Source organism: Cucurbita pepo, chromosome LG02 (assembly GCF_002806865.2).
Source record: "Cucurbita pepo subsp. pepo cultivar mu-cu-16 chromosome LG02, ASM280686v2, whole genome shotgun sequence".
In the NCBI taxonomy this organism is placed as follows: domain Eukaryota; kingdom Viridiplantae; phylum Streptophyta; class Magnoliopsida; order Cucurbitales; family Cucurbitaceae; genus Cucurbita; species Cucurbita pepo.
Window position 1 is genome coordinate 4,100,239 of NC_036639.1, and position 14,483 is coordinate 4,114,721.

Sequence of the window (14,483 nt, forward strand, 5' to 3'; positions counted from 1 at the left end):
AAAGTCCAAAAAAGACAATATCTACTAGCGGTGCTTGTGATGTCACATGTTGGTTTGGGAGGAGAACAAACCACTATTTATAAGGGTGTGGAAACTTTCTCCTAGCAGACGCGTTTCAAAACGTTGAGGGAAAGTCCAAAAAAGACAATATCTACTAGCGGTGCTTGTGATGTCACATGTTGGTTTGGGAGGAGAACAAACCACTATTTATAAGGGTGTGGAAACTTTCTCCTAGCAGACGCGTTTCAAAACGTTGAGGGAAAGTCCAAAAAAGACAATATCTACTAGCGGTGGATCTGTTGAGTTATGGAGTCTGCTCCCTGTATTTATAGCTTGGTCAATGGCTATATCCGGTAAAGCTATATATGGTACATAGCTATATATAGTAGATGGTTAAATCTGGTAAAGCTATATTTAGTAGACTGAACCATATATATATCCCGTCCAGTAAAGCTCTTAAATGTACTTTTCTATTCTCTGTACTCTCTTGTTGTACATGCCTGAAGTCATCAATAAAAAATCCTTTTAGCCAGAGTTCTCCTTGCAACTTCTCTCTATCCTTCTCTTTGTGTTCATCTAGATCGAGCGTGTGCGTTGTTGTGCGATCCTAACAACTGGTATCGATCCTAACAACTGGTATCAGAGCAAGGCAAAATTCACCACGATCTGTGAAGATGGAAAGTTCAAAGATTGGAATTGAGAAGTTCGATGGATCCGATTTCGGTTTCTGGAAGATGCAGATTGAAGATTATCTGTACCAGAAAGATCTTCACGAACCTCTGTTGGGGGTGAAGCCGGATACCATGACCACGGAACAGTGGAAGCTCAAGGATCGACAAGCCTTAGGGATGATCCGGTTGACGCTATCCAGAAACGTGGCGTTTAACATCATCAAGGAGAAGACAACGTCAGATCTGATGAAGGCGCTGTCAAATATGTATGAAAAACCGTCGGCTATGAACAAGGTGTATTTGATGCGTAGATTGTTCAATCTACAGATGTCTGAAGGTGGACGTGTTGCGGATCATATAAATGAATTCAATATGATCATAAGTCAACTGGGTTCGGTGGAAATTAATTTCGAAGATGAAATTAAAGCGTTGATTTTGATGTCATCCTTACCCGAGTCATGGGATACTGTTGTTGCCGCAATCAGCAGTTCCCGAGGATCTGATAAACTGAAGTTTGATGAAATTCGAGATGTAGTTCTCAGCGAAAGTATTCGCAAACGGGAAACTGGAGATTCATCAGGCAATGCTCTCAGTGTTGATCGAAGGGGAAGAAGCAAATCAAAGAGCTCAAACAAACATGGGCGTTCAAAATCAAAGAACCGGGGAAAATCTCCAAACAAACCCAACGTAACGTGTTGGAGCTGTGGGGGAAAAGGACACTTTCGGACAGATTGTACAAAGCTAAAGAAGAAGCAGAATCATAAATCTGAAGATGATGATGATTCTATATACACAACAGAAGATGCTGAGGACGTTTTAATCCTTAGTGTGGATAGCCCAGCTGAATCCTGGATTTTGGATTCAGGTGCATCGTTCCATTCGTCTCCAAGTAAGGAATTGTTTCGAAATTTCAAATCAGGAAATTTCGGGAAGGTGTATCTTGCCGACAATAAAACCTTGGAGATTGAAGGAAAGGGAGATGTCTCCATACAAACTCCAGCAGGAAATCAATGGACATTACAAGATGTCAGATACATTCCTGGTCTCAAGAAGAACCTGATCTCTATTGGTCAGTTGGATAGCACAGGCTATGCAGCAGAGTTTGGAAAGAGTTCCTGGAAGATTGTGAAGGGCGCCATGGTTGTTGCGCGTGGCACAAAATCTGGAACCTTATACACTACTGCAGAGTGTATAAACATGACTGCTGCTGCTGAGAGTGCTTCCAATTCAAGTCTATGGCACAATAGACTTGGACATATGAGCGTCAAAGGAATGAAGATGCTCACTGCGAAAGGAGCTTTAGAAGGCTTAAAATCTGTTGATATGGGTCTTTGTGAGAGCTGCGTTATGGGCAAACAGAAACGAGTTAGTTTCACAAAGGCTGCCAGAGAACCGAAGAAAGTGCGGTTGGAAATGGTCCATACAGACGTCTGGGGACCATCTCCAGTTTCATCACTTGGTGGATCAAGGTACTACGTCACCTTCATCGATGACTTCAGCAGGAAGGTATGGGTTTACTTTCTGAAACATAAGTCAGATGTGTTTACCACCTTCAAGAAGTGGAAAGCTGAAGTTGAAAATCAGACCGGCTTGAAGATCAAATGCCTGAGGTCTGACAATGGAGGAGAGTACAACAAATCAGAGTTTATAACATTTTGTGCAGCTGAGGGAATTAGATTAATAAGAACAATTCCCGGTAAGGCAAGACAAAATGGTATTGCAGAAAGGATGAACAGAACCTTGAATGAGCGAGCAAGAAGCATGAGGATTCATTCTGGATTGCCAAAGGCATTCTGGGCTGATGCTGTGAACACAGCAGCATATTTGATTAATAGAGGGCCGTCAGTACCCTTGAAGTTCAAATTGCCCGAAGAAGTATGGACAGGAAAAGAACTCAAGTACTCTCACTTGAGAACCTTTGGCTGTACTGCATATGTTCATGTTGATCCAGAGAAGAGAGATAAGCTTGATGCTAAGGCTGTGAAATGCTACTTCATAGGCTATGGCTCTGACATGTTCGGGTATAGGTTTTGGGATGAGAAAAATATGAAGATCCTAAGACACTGTGATGTGACCTTTGATGAAAATGTCATGTACAAGGACAGAGAGAAGATAAACTCTGAGACTACGAAGCAAGTGGGAGTTGAATTTGAGTGGCAAGAAAATTCACACAGTGATGGTACAACAGAAGCTCAAGAAACTCCTGATCCTATTGCTGAAGAACCAGACGTGGCTGATCCTATTGCTGAAGAACCAGACGTGGAGCAAGTTGCACCTGAACAGGTGTTGAGAAGATCATCCAGAACTACCAGAGCACCAGACAGATATTCAACCTCATTACACTATCTGTTGCTGACTGACGAAGGAGAACCAGAGTCCTTTGATGAGGCCCTACAAGTGGAAGATTCAACTAAGTGGGAGCAAGCCATGGATGATGAGATGAGCTCACTTGAAAGGAATAATACGTGGGTGCTGACTGAGTTGCCTACAGGAAAGAGAGCTCTGTTGAACAAATGGGTGTTCAAAATCAAGGTTGAACCAGATGGCAGAAGGAGGTTTAAGGCTCGGTTAGTAGTTAAAGGATATTCACAAAGAAAAGGCATTGATTATGCTGAGATCTTTTCTCCAGTTGTGAAATTAACTACTATCCGAATTCTACTGAGTATTGTTGCATCGGAGAATTTGCACCTTGAGCAAATGGATGTAAAAACGGCATTTTTACATGGAGATCTAGACGAGGAGATCTATATGCAACAACCCGAAGGATTTGCAGCTCCAAGCAAGGAGCACATGGTGTGTAAGCTCAATAAGAGCTTGTATGGACTGAAACAAGCACCGAGACAATGGTACAAGAAGTTTGACTCCTTCATGAGCAAGAGTGGTTTCCACAGAAGTGAAAAGGATCAGTGTTGCTACCTCAAGAAATACACTGATTCTTATGTGTTTCTACTCCTGTATGTGGATGATATACTAATTGCTGGATCAAGTATGAGGGAGATAAACCACCTGAAGGCAAGCTTGTCTTCAGTATTTGAGATGAAAGATTTAGGTGCAGCGAAGCAGATCCTTGGGATGAGGATTTCTCGAGATAGATCTGCTGGCACATTAAATCTATCCCAAGAGCAGTACATTGAGAAGGTGTTGTCCAAATTCAAGATGAATAACGCTAAACCCAGGACTACCCCCTTGGCAAATCATATTAAATTGTCAAAGGGGCAATCTCCCAAGACAGTTGAGGAACGTGAGCACATGGCATCAGTTCCGTACGCTTCTGCAGTTGGGAGTTTGATGTATGCTATGGTCTGCACTAGACCTGACATAACACATGCAGTGGGAGTTGTTAGCAAGTACATGGCAAATCCAGGGAAGGAACATTGGGAAGCTGTGAAGTGGCTTCTAAGATATCTGAGAGGTACATCCAATACTACACTTTGTTATGGCAATGGCAAAGTAGTTCTGCAAGGTTTTGTGGATGCTGATCTGAGTGGAGATGTAGACTCCAGCAAGAGCACATCTGGGTATATCTACACTATAGATGGAACAGCAGTGAGTTGGATGTCTAAGCTTCAGAAATGCGTTGCTCTTTCATCTACTGAAGCTGAGTACGTGGCCATAGCTGAAGCTGGAAAGGAGATGATATGGATGACAGACTATCTAGAAGAATTAGGCCGGAAGCAGTGCAAGAAGATCCTTTATACAGATAGTCAGAGTGCCATACAGTTGGTGAAAAACCCAGTCTATCATTCAAGAACAAAACACATTAGAAGACGGTACCATTTCACTCGCAGGTTAGTGGAAGAAGGCGATATGTGTTTGGAGAAGATAGAGGGTGCAAAGAATCCAGCAGACATGTTGACAAAATGTGTTGATGTTGGAAAATTAAAGCTATGCAAAGCCCTAATTGGTATGGTGTAGGATCAGTCTCCAAGTGGGAGAATTGTTGAGTTATGGAGTCTGCTCCCTGTATTTATAGCTTGGTCAATGGCTATATCCGGTAAAGCTATATATGGTACATAGCTATATATAGTAGATGGTTAAATCTGGTAAAGCTATATTTAGTAGACTGAACCATATATATATCCCGTCCAGTAAAGCTCTTAAATGTACTTTTCTATTCTCTGTACTCTCTTGTTGTACATGCCTGAAGTCATCAATAAAAAAATCCTTTTAGCCAGAGTTCTCCTTGCAACTTCTCTCTATCCTTCTCTTTGTGTTCATCTAGATCGAGCGTGTGCGTTGTTGTGCGATCCTAACAACTGGTATCGATCCTAACAGGATCTGTGTCGTTACAATGTCTATCTACAAACACGAAAGTAAAAAATAAAAAAAAAATTAATTAAATTTACTCGAGTATAAAGTTTAATTCAATTTAAAGTTTTAATACTTTCAAAATAGATATTCCCCCCCCCCNAAAAAAAAAAAACCTAACTGGCGGCGTCTTGTGCCTTTAATTTGGCAAACATATATTTCCGACATAATTCTTCTGTTCCATCCGTCACATTAAATCCCATACTTTGAATTGAATTGAATTGAAGTTTGTATTTTCCTTCTCACCCTTTAAATTCCATCATCTCTTCCTTCTCTCGCCCTCTCTCAGTACTGTTCTTTTCCGTTGATGCTCTGTTTCTCTGCTCGCTGTGTTCGACGGTCGGAACTTGGGACATGGATTTCGGGGCTTCCAATTTTTCGAATCGTGTTCGTGTTCTTGTCTTTGGGTTTCTGGTTTTCAATTTCTTTGTCGGATTTGGATCGCACGCTCAGCCTCTGCCCGAACAAGAAGGTACCCTGTTCTTTTTCATTTGCTCTGCTCTGCTCTGTTTTGCTTCCTCTGTTTTTTTTCTTTCTATTCAGAGTTGAAATTTGATCTGTTTTGGTCTCTTCTTCTCGAAGAATCTGTGTTTTTCTGTTGGGTTACTGGGAAAACGTACAAGGAAACAACACCAGATTCCTTATTGCTCTGTTTTCGTGTTTTCTGTTCGGTTTTAACTGCAAATGGAAACTTTCCGACCTGCTCTGTTTTCCGCGATTCTGTTTGGCTGCCGAGAAACCTTCCATGGAAAATATCCCGACATAAATATCTCATTAAAATATGTTTTATTTCCATTTTAGTCCTTATTAAATTTTGTTATTTTAGTCTGATTTTATTAAAGAATAATTCAATATGTTAGCAATAAATGTAAGGAAAAAAACATGATAATTAATTAAAATAATAAATAATAAAATATAATTTATAACAATTATTGATTATGCTGTAGTAAGCATATTCAACTTTGTCGACGTTCCTCTTATTCAAATAGTCAAACTTTGACTTTCTTATCCGTTTGTAATATAATTTAAATTTGGTCCCCCGTGTGGTCCTATTAAGTTAAAGATATTTTCTTTTTTCTTTTTTAACGATGGGCTAGTAAATTTATTAATTAAGAGCGTTGGGAGATTTTTCTCCACCAGCTAAACCGTGTCTAGGACAATATGATATTATTGTCCCGACCTCACTCAAATTCTCGTCCCTGCTCTTATAGACACACATACTGAGCATAGAAATGTTCGTTTAATCTATAAGAGACGAGAGTGATAGTGAGTGAGAGAGAGATTTTTTCTCATGAACTAAATAGAACTCGGGACAATATTATAATATTGTCCCGACCTCACCCAAATCTCCACCCTAGCTCAACACATAAACACCTACTTTGTAAATAAATAAATATTTTTAAATATAAAAGATTATATTGTAATATTGAAATTTGACTTAATTGTTTATGAATTATTATTAAATTTATTTAAATGTTTTTTTTTAATGTATTAAAAAAATGAAAATTACTTCTATACATATATATATATACACGTGTACATATACATAGATACATATATATATATGTACATATACACATATACACATATACATATATACATATACATATATACATATGCATATATATATATACATACATATATATTAAATGAAGGATCTGAATGCAACAGTGAGAGCCCTTCAAGCAATATCCAGAGAGCTAAGGAACTTGAACTGGAATGTGCACCAAAATTCCTGCATTAATGGCGATGGATTTTCCAATAGAATCATCGACGGTACTGATATTCTGCGAGAGGTTAACTGCACTTGCACCGCCACCGATTGCAGAGTCACTAGCATGTAAGGATCTTCACTTTCCTTTTGAATTTAAGCTAAAGCTTCCATTTCAAATCTCCAACGAAACGCGTCTGATACTTTTTCGACTCGTTTTCTTACTACAGTCGGCTAAAGGGCCTCAATCTAATAGGAACTATGCCAGCGGCATTTGCAAATCTTACTCAGCTGCAACGGATGTAAGTTATAATCATTCCTTATAGAATAATATTGACATTTGAGTTCTTTGATTCATTTCAATACTAAGATACTTCTTCTAACAATACAGCGATCTTACTCGCAATCTAATATCCGGATCAATCCCTAGAGAGTTTGCTCGGATTCCTCTTGTTGATCTGTAAGTTATTACATATAATGGGGATAAATTGTTCTTCATTTACGAGTCCATGGAGCTTGGCAAGCTCATTTTGAATCTGTTATGTGTAGATCCATGTTGGGTAATCGGCTAAGTGGTTCAATCCCTCCTGAAATTGGTGACATTGCCACACTTGAGCATCTGTAAGTCATTGAAGTATATTGATTAAAGTTCATGTAGTGAAGATTTTTAGAGCTTGATGATGAATGAAATTTCCATTTGTAGGGTTTTGGAAAACAATCTCCTTGGAGGGAATCTTCCCGAAAGCCTTGGGAGATTGAGCCGCTTGCAAAGATTGTAAGATTCTTACTTTTCGATTTTTTGAATGATTAAAAAGTGAGTTTAGATTGACTTTCGTGAGTCGGGTTTTTGATGGGTATTTGAACATCGCTTTTCACTTGTTCAAAAGTCATATTAAACTTGTTAGGATCACACAACAACGCACACACTCGATTTAGATGTACACAAAAAATAGAGAAAGAAAATGTAAGGAGGAATATTGGCTAGAGGTCTATATTGATGACTTTAAGTATGTACAGTCGGAGAGAGCGACTACAAAGAATGCTGAAAGTACAATTTCAAAGAACTGTCTAAGGGGTATATATATATGATTCAGTTTACTATATATCACTTTACCAGATATACTCATCTATTATATATAACTATCTAACATATAACTATGCACCATTTACTTTATATGTCATTTACCCTATATAGCTTCACTGTGTATAACCGTTGAGTAACCTATAAATATAAATAAGCAGCAGTCTCCATTACCTAACAAAACTCACTTTAAACCTCAACCAGCCAATGAATACAGCTAAATCTGTTTTCATTATCGACAGGCTTCTCAGTGCAAATAACTTCACAGGGTCGATTCCAAACTCTTATGGAAACTTGAGGAACTTGACTGATTTGTAAGTTATTCTCAAGTTCATCTTAAATTTTTTTAAAGTTTCTGAGTCTTCCAAAATTTATTATTTGTACATGTTGTTGCAGTCGGATAGATGGAAATAATGTGTCAGGAAAGCTGCCCGAGTTTATTGGCAATTGGACCAAACTTGAAAGACTGTAAGTATCTGTAATATCCTAAAAATTACAGATTGTTACTAGAAGACTTAATAATCTATATCTAGCGCACTCTTAGATTATGTATAATTGTCGATACGCAGGGATATACAAGGAACCTCGATGGAGAACCCGATTCCTCGTGGCATATCTGAGTTGAAAAACTTAACTGAATTGTAAGGATTCCTACACTTCACTACTTAACATTGTTGTTTAGCTTAGTGATATGAAGAATCCGTATTAATTTGGTGAATGATTTCTAACGTAGCAATGTTTGTTCTTTCTCAGGAGGATAACCGATTTGAAGGGACCAGCAACAAGTTTTCCCAATCTGACTCAATTGACATCTTTAGAAGAATTGTATGCAAAACTTATAAATTGTTGATTTCTTATAAGCCTTCCTGTTAGATTGATTTGTTTTAACTCTCTTTTCTAATCAGGGTCTTAAGAAATTGCTTAATCGAGGATCGTATTCCAGAATATATTGGAACGTTTAGCAGATTAAAAACTTTGTAAGTTGCTGAAATTCATTTTTCTTTTCTATGATCATGTTTGTTTGTTTGTTTGTTTAAATGTTCTTGGATGAGTTCATGCCATCTGACAATGGAACTTTTGTTTTTCTCTAGAGACCTAAGCTTCAACGAATTGAGTGGTCCAATTCCAGACACATTTCAGAATCTTGCCGGAGTTACTCGGTTCTTGTAAGCTCATATTCATAGTGTTCATATATATCGTTAAATTGCAAGTTTGGTATCTAAACTTTCTGGGTTGTGCCTAATAGTGTGATCTCACAAAAGCATTCTTTATAAGAGTGTAGAAACCTTTTTCTAGTATACGCGTTTTAAAACCGTGAGGCTGACGGCGCCAAAGCAGACAATATTTGCTAGCGGTGGACTTGGACTGTTACAAATGGTATTAGAGCTAGACACCAAGCTGTGTGCCACTGAGGACGCTGGCCCCCAAGGGAGGTGGATTGTGAGATCTCACATTGGTTGTAGAGGGGAACGAAGCATCCCTTATAAGGGTGTGGAAACCTCTCCCTAGTAGGCGCGTTTTAAAACCACGAGGCTGACGGCGATACGTAATGGGCCAAAAACGGACAATATCTGCTAGCGGTGGACTTTGACTGTTACAAATACGCTCTTAATCTTTTGGGTCTACTTCAATTTTGTATCTAATAGGTCCAAAACTTTTTAGAAACAAAATTGAAAGTTTGTAAACGGATTCAACACATTTTAGAAGTTAGACACGACTCCAAAAGTTTAAGGATTATATTTTTTGCTTAGCCCATGACATGCAAAGGTGATAAATGAAATGATTTCTTGATGTAGGTTTTTGACCAACAACTCATTAAGTGGCCAAGTACCAGGCTGGATCTTGAGCAGTGAAAGGAGCATGTTAGTATAAACTCTATGATTCTCTGTTCAATACTAAAGTCTTATACTACAAAATCTTTCTTCAAATTATGTAAGCTCTTATCTATCAACTGCTCTGTCTGCTCCTGATGATGATATTATAAAATCTATTGCAGAGATTTATCTTACAACAATTTTACAGGGTCCCCAGTTTCTAGTTGTCAACAGTCTGATGTGTAAGCCATTTCATAACTACCATTTCTGTGGCGAAACTTCTAATATTTGTAGTTCTACTTCTCTGATATATCTTATTTCATTGTTGTTTACAGGAACTTGGTTTCAAGTTATTCATCTGCAATGAATGAAACGTAAGAGAATTTACCTACCATATATGACAGCTTTTTTCTTTTTCTAAACTTCATGTGTAGTAGGTTCTAAAGTCTCTAATTTGCAGTGTTTCTTGGTGCTTGAGGAAGGATCTCCCTTGTCCTATAGGAACTCGATGTAAGTGAAGATGAATGATATTTTTACCTCTTTCGGAACGGTAGCATTTTACTAGTAGCTATTGGTGTTAAAGAGAACCGATGACCCAAAAAAACCTACGGGTTGGATTTAGTCGAGTTTAAATAAATGAAAATTTTATGGTTGGTTTGTAGGTTCCCAATGATAAAAATATACTTACAGACGTTTTATTTAAATTTTATTTCATTGATTAATTTTTTAAGATTGTTATTCTCCAATAAATGAATGTTGAATTGCTAATCTTAGTTCAATGTTTATCCACTTCTTTGTTAACAAATTTTAAACAAGTGACCATAATAACTCAACGGAAATGTTTTGTGATTGGATTGAGTTAAAGTTCTTGAGGTTCTTTAAGTTTGATAAATTTATGATTAGAACAATTGAGTTGGTCTAAAAGGTACCTCAATCTAATTTAACTCGCAAACTTCTACGAGTAGCAGCCATCAAATTCCTGATTGAACTACATGTCTGATACGTGGCTTTAATTTCTCTTGTAGTTCATTCCTTGTTCATAAATTGTGGAGGCCAAAGAATGGAGCTTGATGGTAATGCATATGAAGAGGATGTAACTCTAGGTGGCAAGTCCAATTTCCTTTCCTTCTCAGACAGATGGGCTTATAGCAGTACTGGTGTTTTCCTGGGAAATGAGAGTGCTGATTACAGAGTAACAAGTAGCAATGCGTCTATTCCGAGCATCTACCAAACCGCTCGACTCGCACCTCTTTCGCTCAAGTACTATGGACTTTGCTTGAGAAGAGGAAGTTACAATGTGAAGCTTCACTTTGCTGAAATAATGTTTACTGCTGACCAAACATTCAGCAGCTTGGGAGAGCGCATATTCGATATCTCCATTCAAGTGAGTGAAAAATGGAAAGATATTTGGTATATTTCTATGCTTAGCGTAGGAATAGAGTAATCACTATATTAAATTTTGTATTCATTCTCAACAGGGAAATTTGGTTAGAAAAGATTTTAACATATTGAAGGAAGTTGGAGTTGGTGAGAGCTTTACTTTGGAAGAGCCTAATATCTTGGTCAATGGAAGTACTCTGGAGATCCACTTATATTGGGCTGGTAAAGGAACAACGGCCATTCCAAGAAGAGGGGTTTATGGACCTCTGATATCTGGGATCACGGTGACACCAAGTAAAAGTTTTCTTCTTTTGTTTTGTTAGTCATTTAAGGATGTTTTTTTTGGTAACTTCTAGAACTTTCGTGTACTGGTTTTTTCTCTTTCAATCATTGAGATTCTATCAGTTCTAAACGGTTGCTATGCTCTTCTGCTATTGTAGACTTTGATGTGGATACTGGAGCGCTATCAGCTGGAGCTATTGCTGGCATTGTTGTGGGTAGTTTTGTGTTTGTTGTGTTGGTATTGGCTGTTCTTCGATGGAAGGGTTACTTGGGTGGAAAGGACGCTGAAGACAGTGGTAAGATACTAGTGAATGGAAACGAGAGGGCTTGGCTAGGCTAGGGAGTTATTCAATGTGCTATCCCACATCGGTTGGAGAGGGGAATAAAACATTCCTGATAAGGGTGTGGAAATCTCTCCCTAGTAGACGCGTTTTAAAACCGTGAGGTTGATGACAATACATAACGGGCCGAAGCGGACAATATCTACTAGCGGTGGGCTTGGACTGTTACAAATGGTATTAGAGTCAGACACCGGGCGATGTGCCAGCGAGGACGCTAGGCCCCCAATGGGTGGATTTGTGAGATCCCATATCGGTTGGAGAGGGGAACAAAACATTTCTTATAAGGGTGTGAAAACTTCTCCTTAGTAGATGCGTTTTAAAATCGCGAAGTTGACGACGATACGTAACGGGCCGAAGTGAACAATATCTACTAGTGGTGGGCTTGAGTTGTTACATTCAAATTCAAGTTCATACATGTGTCCATTTTGTTTGGACTTCTTCAAAGACAAACTGAATCATTTTTAGTCAACTCTATGTGGAATATTTTGTTTAGCTTATAAATTCCTTTGATAACAAATCTGCAATCTTTTGTTTACAGAATTGAAGGCACTAGATTTAAAGACGGGCTATTTCAGTTTGAGACAAATCAAAGCAGCCACCAAAAACTTTGACCCGACGTATAAGATAGGCGAGGGAGGTTTCGGTCCTGTATACAAGGTAAGCTATGGAAGCGTTATCCTCTGTGCTCTATGTTGCATCATTGCCTAATGTCCTATCATCTTTCCTGCAATGTCGTTTACTTTGTAATCCAACATAAAACCAAACATATGTGGCAGGGTGTATTGTCGGATGGTACTCCAATTGCTGTAAAGCAGCTATCCTCTAAATCAAGGCAAGGAAACCGAGAATTCGTCACTGAGATCGGCATGATATCTGCATTACAACATCCAAATCTTGTTAAGCTTTATGGTTGTTGTATTGAAGGAAACCAGTTATTGCTCGTATATGAGTATCTAGAGAACAACAGTCTTGCTCGTGCCCTTTTTGGTAAGAATTTTAGATATGCCTGTCATATTTGTAACTTTTGTTCGTTTCTAAATAAGGTTATTGGTTATAATATGTCATGGTTTTCATTTTTAAGGCTCTGATGAGCAACGACTACACTTGGATTGGACGACACGAACGAAGATATGCTTGGGAATAGCAAAGGGATTGGCTTACCTTCATGAAGAATCTGTATTGAAAATTGTTCATAGGGATATAAAAGCTACCAACGTGCTACTTGATAAAAATCTGAGTGCCAAGATTTCTGACTTTGGGTTGGCTAGGCTTGATGAGGAGGAGAACACCCATATTAGCACAAGAATTGCAGGCACAATGTACGTCGATCTCTATCTTCCTCATGTCGATTTGTTTAGTCATTGTCTTGATAACGATAATTATATTACCGTCTTGTCTTCCAGTGGTTATATGGCTCCTGAATATGCGATGAGAGGTTACTTAACTGATAAGGCAGACGTTTATAGCTTTGGAGTTGTGGCGTTGGAGATCGTAAGTGGGAAAAGCAACACAAATTACAGGCCAAAGGAGGAATTCGTTTATCTTCTGGATTGGGTAACTGATTTTCTTTTAGCCATTAGTCGTTTAGTTCAGTGTCGATGGTCTTACATATACTTTTTCTACTTGGTTGAAGGCTTATGTACTACAAGAGCAAGGAAACGTTCTGGAACTTGTTGATCCAAGTCTCGACTCACATTACTCGAAAGAAGAGGTGATGCGGATGATTCATATAGCTCTCTTATGCACAAATCCGTCTCCAACTCTTAGGCCAACCATGTCCTCAGTAGTTAGCATGCTCGAAGGGAAAATTGCGGTCCAAGCACCGATCATCAAGCGCAGTGCAGTCGAGCAAGATGCAAGGTTCAAAGCCTTTGAAAGGCTGTCACAAGATAGCATATCAATGACTAGCATTTCGACATCATCACAAGGCATTCCAATGCAAAAAAGCACGTTAGTTGATGGGCCGTGGATTGACTCCTCTACTTCTACACACAAGGAGGAGACCCAAGATTATTCTTCAACCAGAAATCTGCTATAAATGAAAACACATTGAGTTTGATGCATTTTCTGTTTCCATTTCCATTCATATTCTTCTGTAGAGTGTTGGTTTTGTATGCTAAATAGTTCCAAAGGTTTGTTTTACCTTGGTTCTTTCTCATGGATGGCCTTTGAAACAAATAGATATCAACAATGTTCTTCTTCATGGTTCTCTTAATCAAGAGGTTTTTATTATAATTATAAAAATAACTAAAAAACTAATTTATATAAGAAAGGAAAGTAAAATAGATTTATACCTTCAAAAATTTCAAGATCTATCTTGATTCATTTTAATTTTATATCTTAAAGTATTATTTTAATATTAATTTTATATCATAAAGGACAGTGTTGTGATTCCAGCTGATCAGCTGAATGTGTGAAGAACAATACGTTCTTATACATTCCTTGTCGGCGTCTACTCCATGATTGATGACTTGCTCCTTGTTTTTTAGTTGCCTTGTTAAAGCCATCGGTTCCTTGTCCAATTGGAGAGGATTCCTTCAGCAAGTGTTCAAGAGCACAGAGTCGAGTTGCCGACAAGTTGGGCAGGATGGGCTTGCCTTTCTCCCAAGGGTGGGTCGTTGTAGGGTCTGGACTGTTTGTACAGCCTTCTGTTTCCTAGGACCTCTGTGACTAATGAGGTCAGTTTGGTGTATTTTAATGGATTTCAGTTTGGAAGGAGGAAAAAAGTCTAATAATTATCACATCACAGGACAACCAACAACCATGCTTTAAATTGTCCGTCTGTTATGTTCTTAGTCTTTGAAAAGTCTATGCCAAAGTCTTCTTTTCCTTCCCCTTTCTCTCTCCACGTTTTGTTATATAATATATATGTTTTTTCTTTTTGTACTACTCTTA

General features: G+C 38.4%; 1 protein-coding gene across 2 annotated transcripts; it reads left to right on the forward strand.

The window, feature by feature from the left end:
• The first annotated feature begins 5,123 nt into the window (after nt 1-5,123).
• Nucleotides 5,124-13,803, forward strand: LOC111789410 (probable LRR receptor-like serine/threonine-protein kinase At1g53440). 2 transcript variants are annotated; one of them, XM_023670175.1, is made up of 24 exons: nt 5,128-5,451; nt 6,651-6,819; nt 6,921-6,992; nt 7,082-7,150; nt 7,240-7,311; nt 7,394-7,465; nt 8,014-8,085; nt 8,168-8,239; nt 8,341-8,412; nt 8,525-8,596; nt 8,677-8,748; nt 8,863-8,937; nt 9,568-9,633; nt 9,768-9,827; nt 9,921-9,959; nt 10,046-10,095; nt 10,611-10,969; nt 11,064-11,259; nt 11,406-11,543; nt 12,127-12,245; nt 12,365-12,575; nt 12,670-12,907; nt 12,992-13,142; nt 13,222-13,803. In XM_023670175.1, the coding sequence occupies exons 1-24, from the start codon at nt 5,334-5,336 to the stop codon at nt 13,624-13,626; spliced, it is 3,039 nt and encodes a 1,012-aa protein (XP_023525943.1). In that variant the 5' UTR covers nt 5,128-5,333; the 3' UTR covers nt 13,627-13,803. The 2 variants fall into 2 exon arrangements, with proteins under 2 accessions (XP_023525942.1, XP_023525943.1); XM_023670174.1 differs by having other exon boundaries at nt 5,124-5,451; nt 12,670-13,142.
• The last annotated feature ends 680 nt before the right edge of the window (nt 13,804-14,483 follow it).

Bases quoted from the DNA above. Each gene is read 5' to 3' on its own strand.
- LOC111789410 (XM_023670174.1), top strand. From the start codon at position 5,334: ATGGATTTCGGGGCTTCCAATTTTTCGAATCGTGTTCGTGTTCTTGTC. The intron at 10,096-10,610 runs GTAAGTGAAGAT...TTTCTCTTGTAG, and splicing joins TTGTCCTATAGGAACTCGAT to TTCATTCCTTGTTCATAAAT. The intron at 11,544-12,126 runs GTAAGATACTAG...TTTTGTTTACAG, and splicing joins AAAGGACGCTGAAGACAGTG to AATTGAAGGCACTAGATTTA.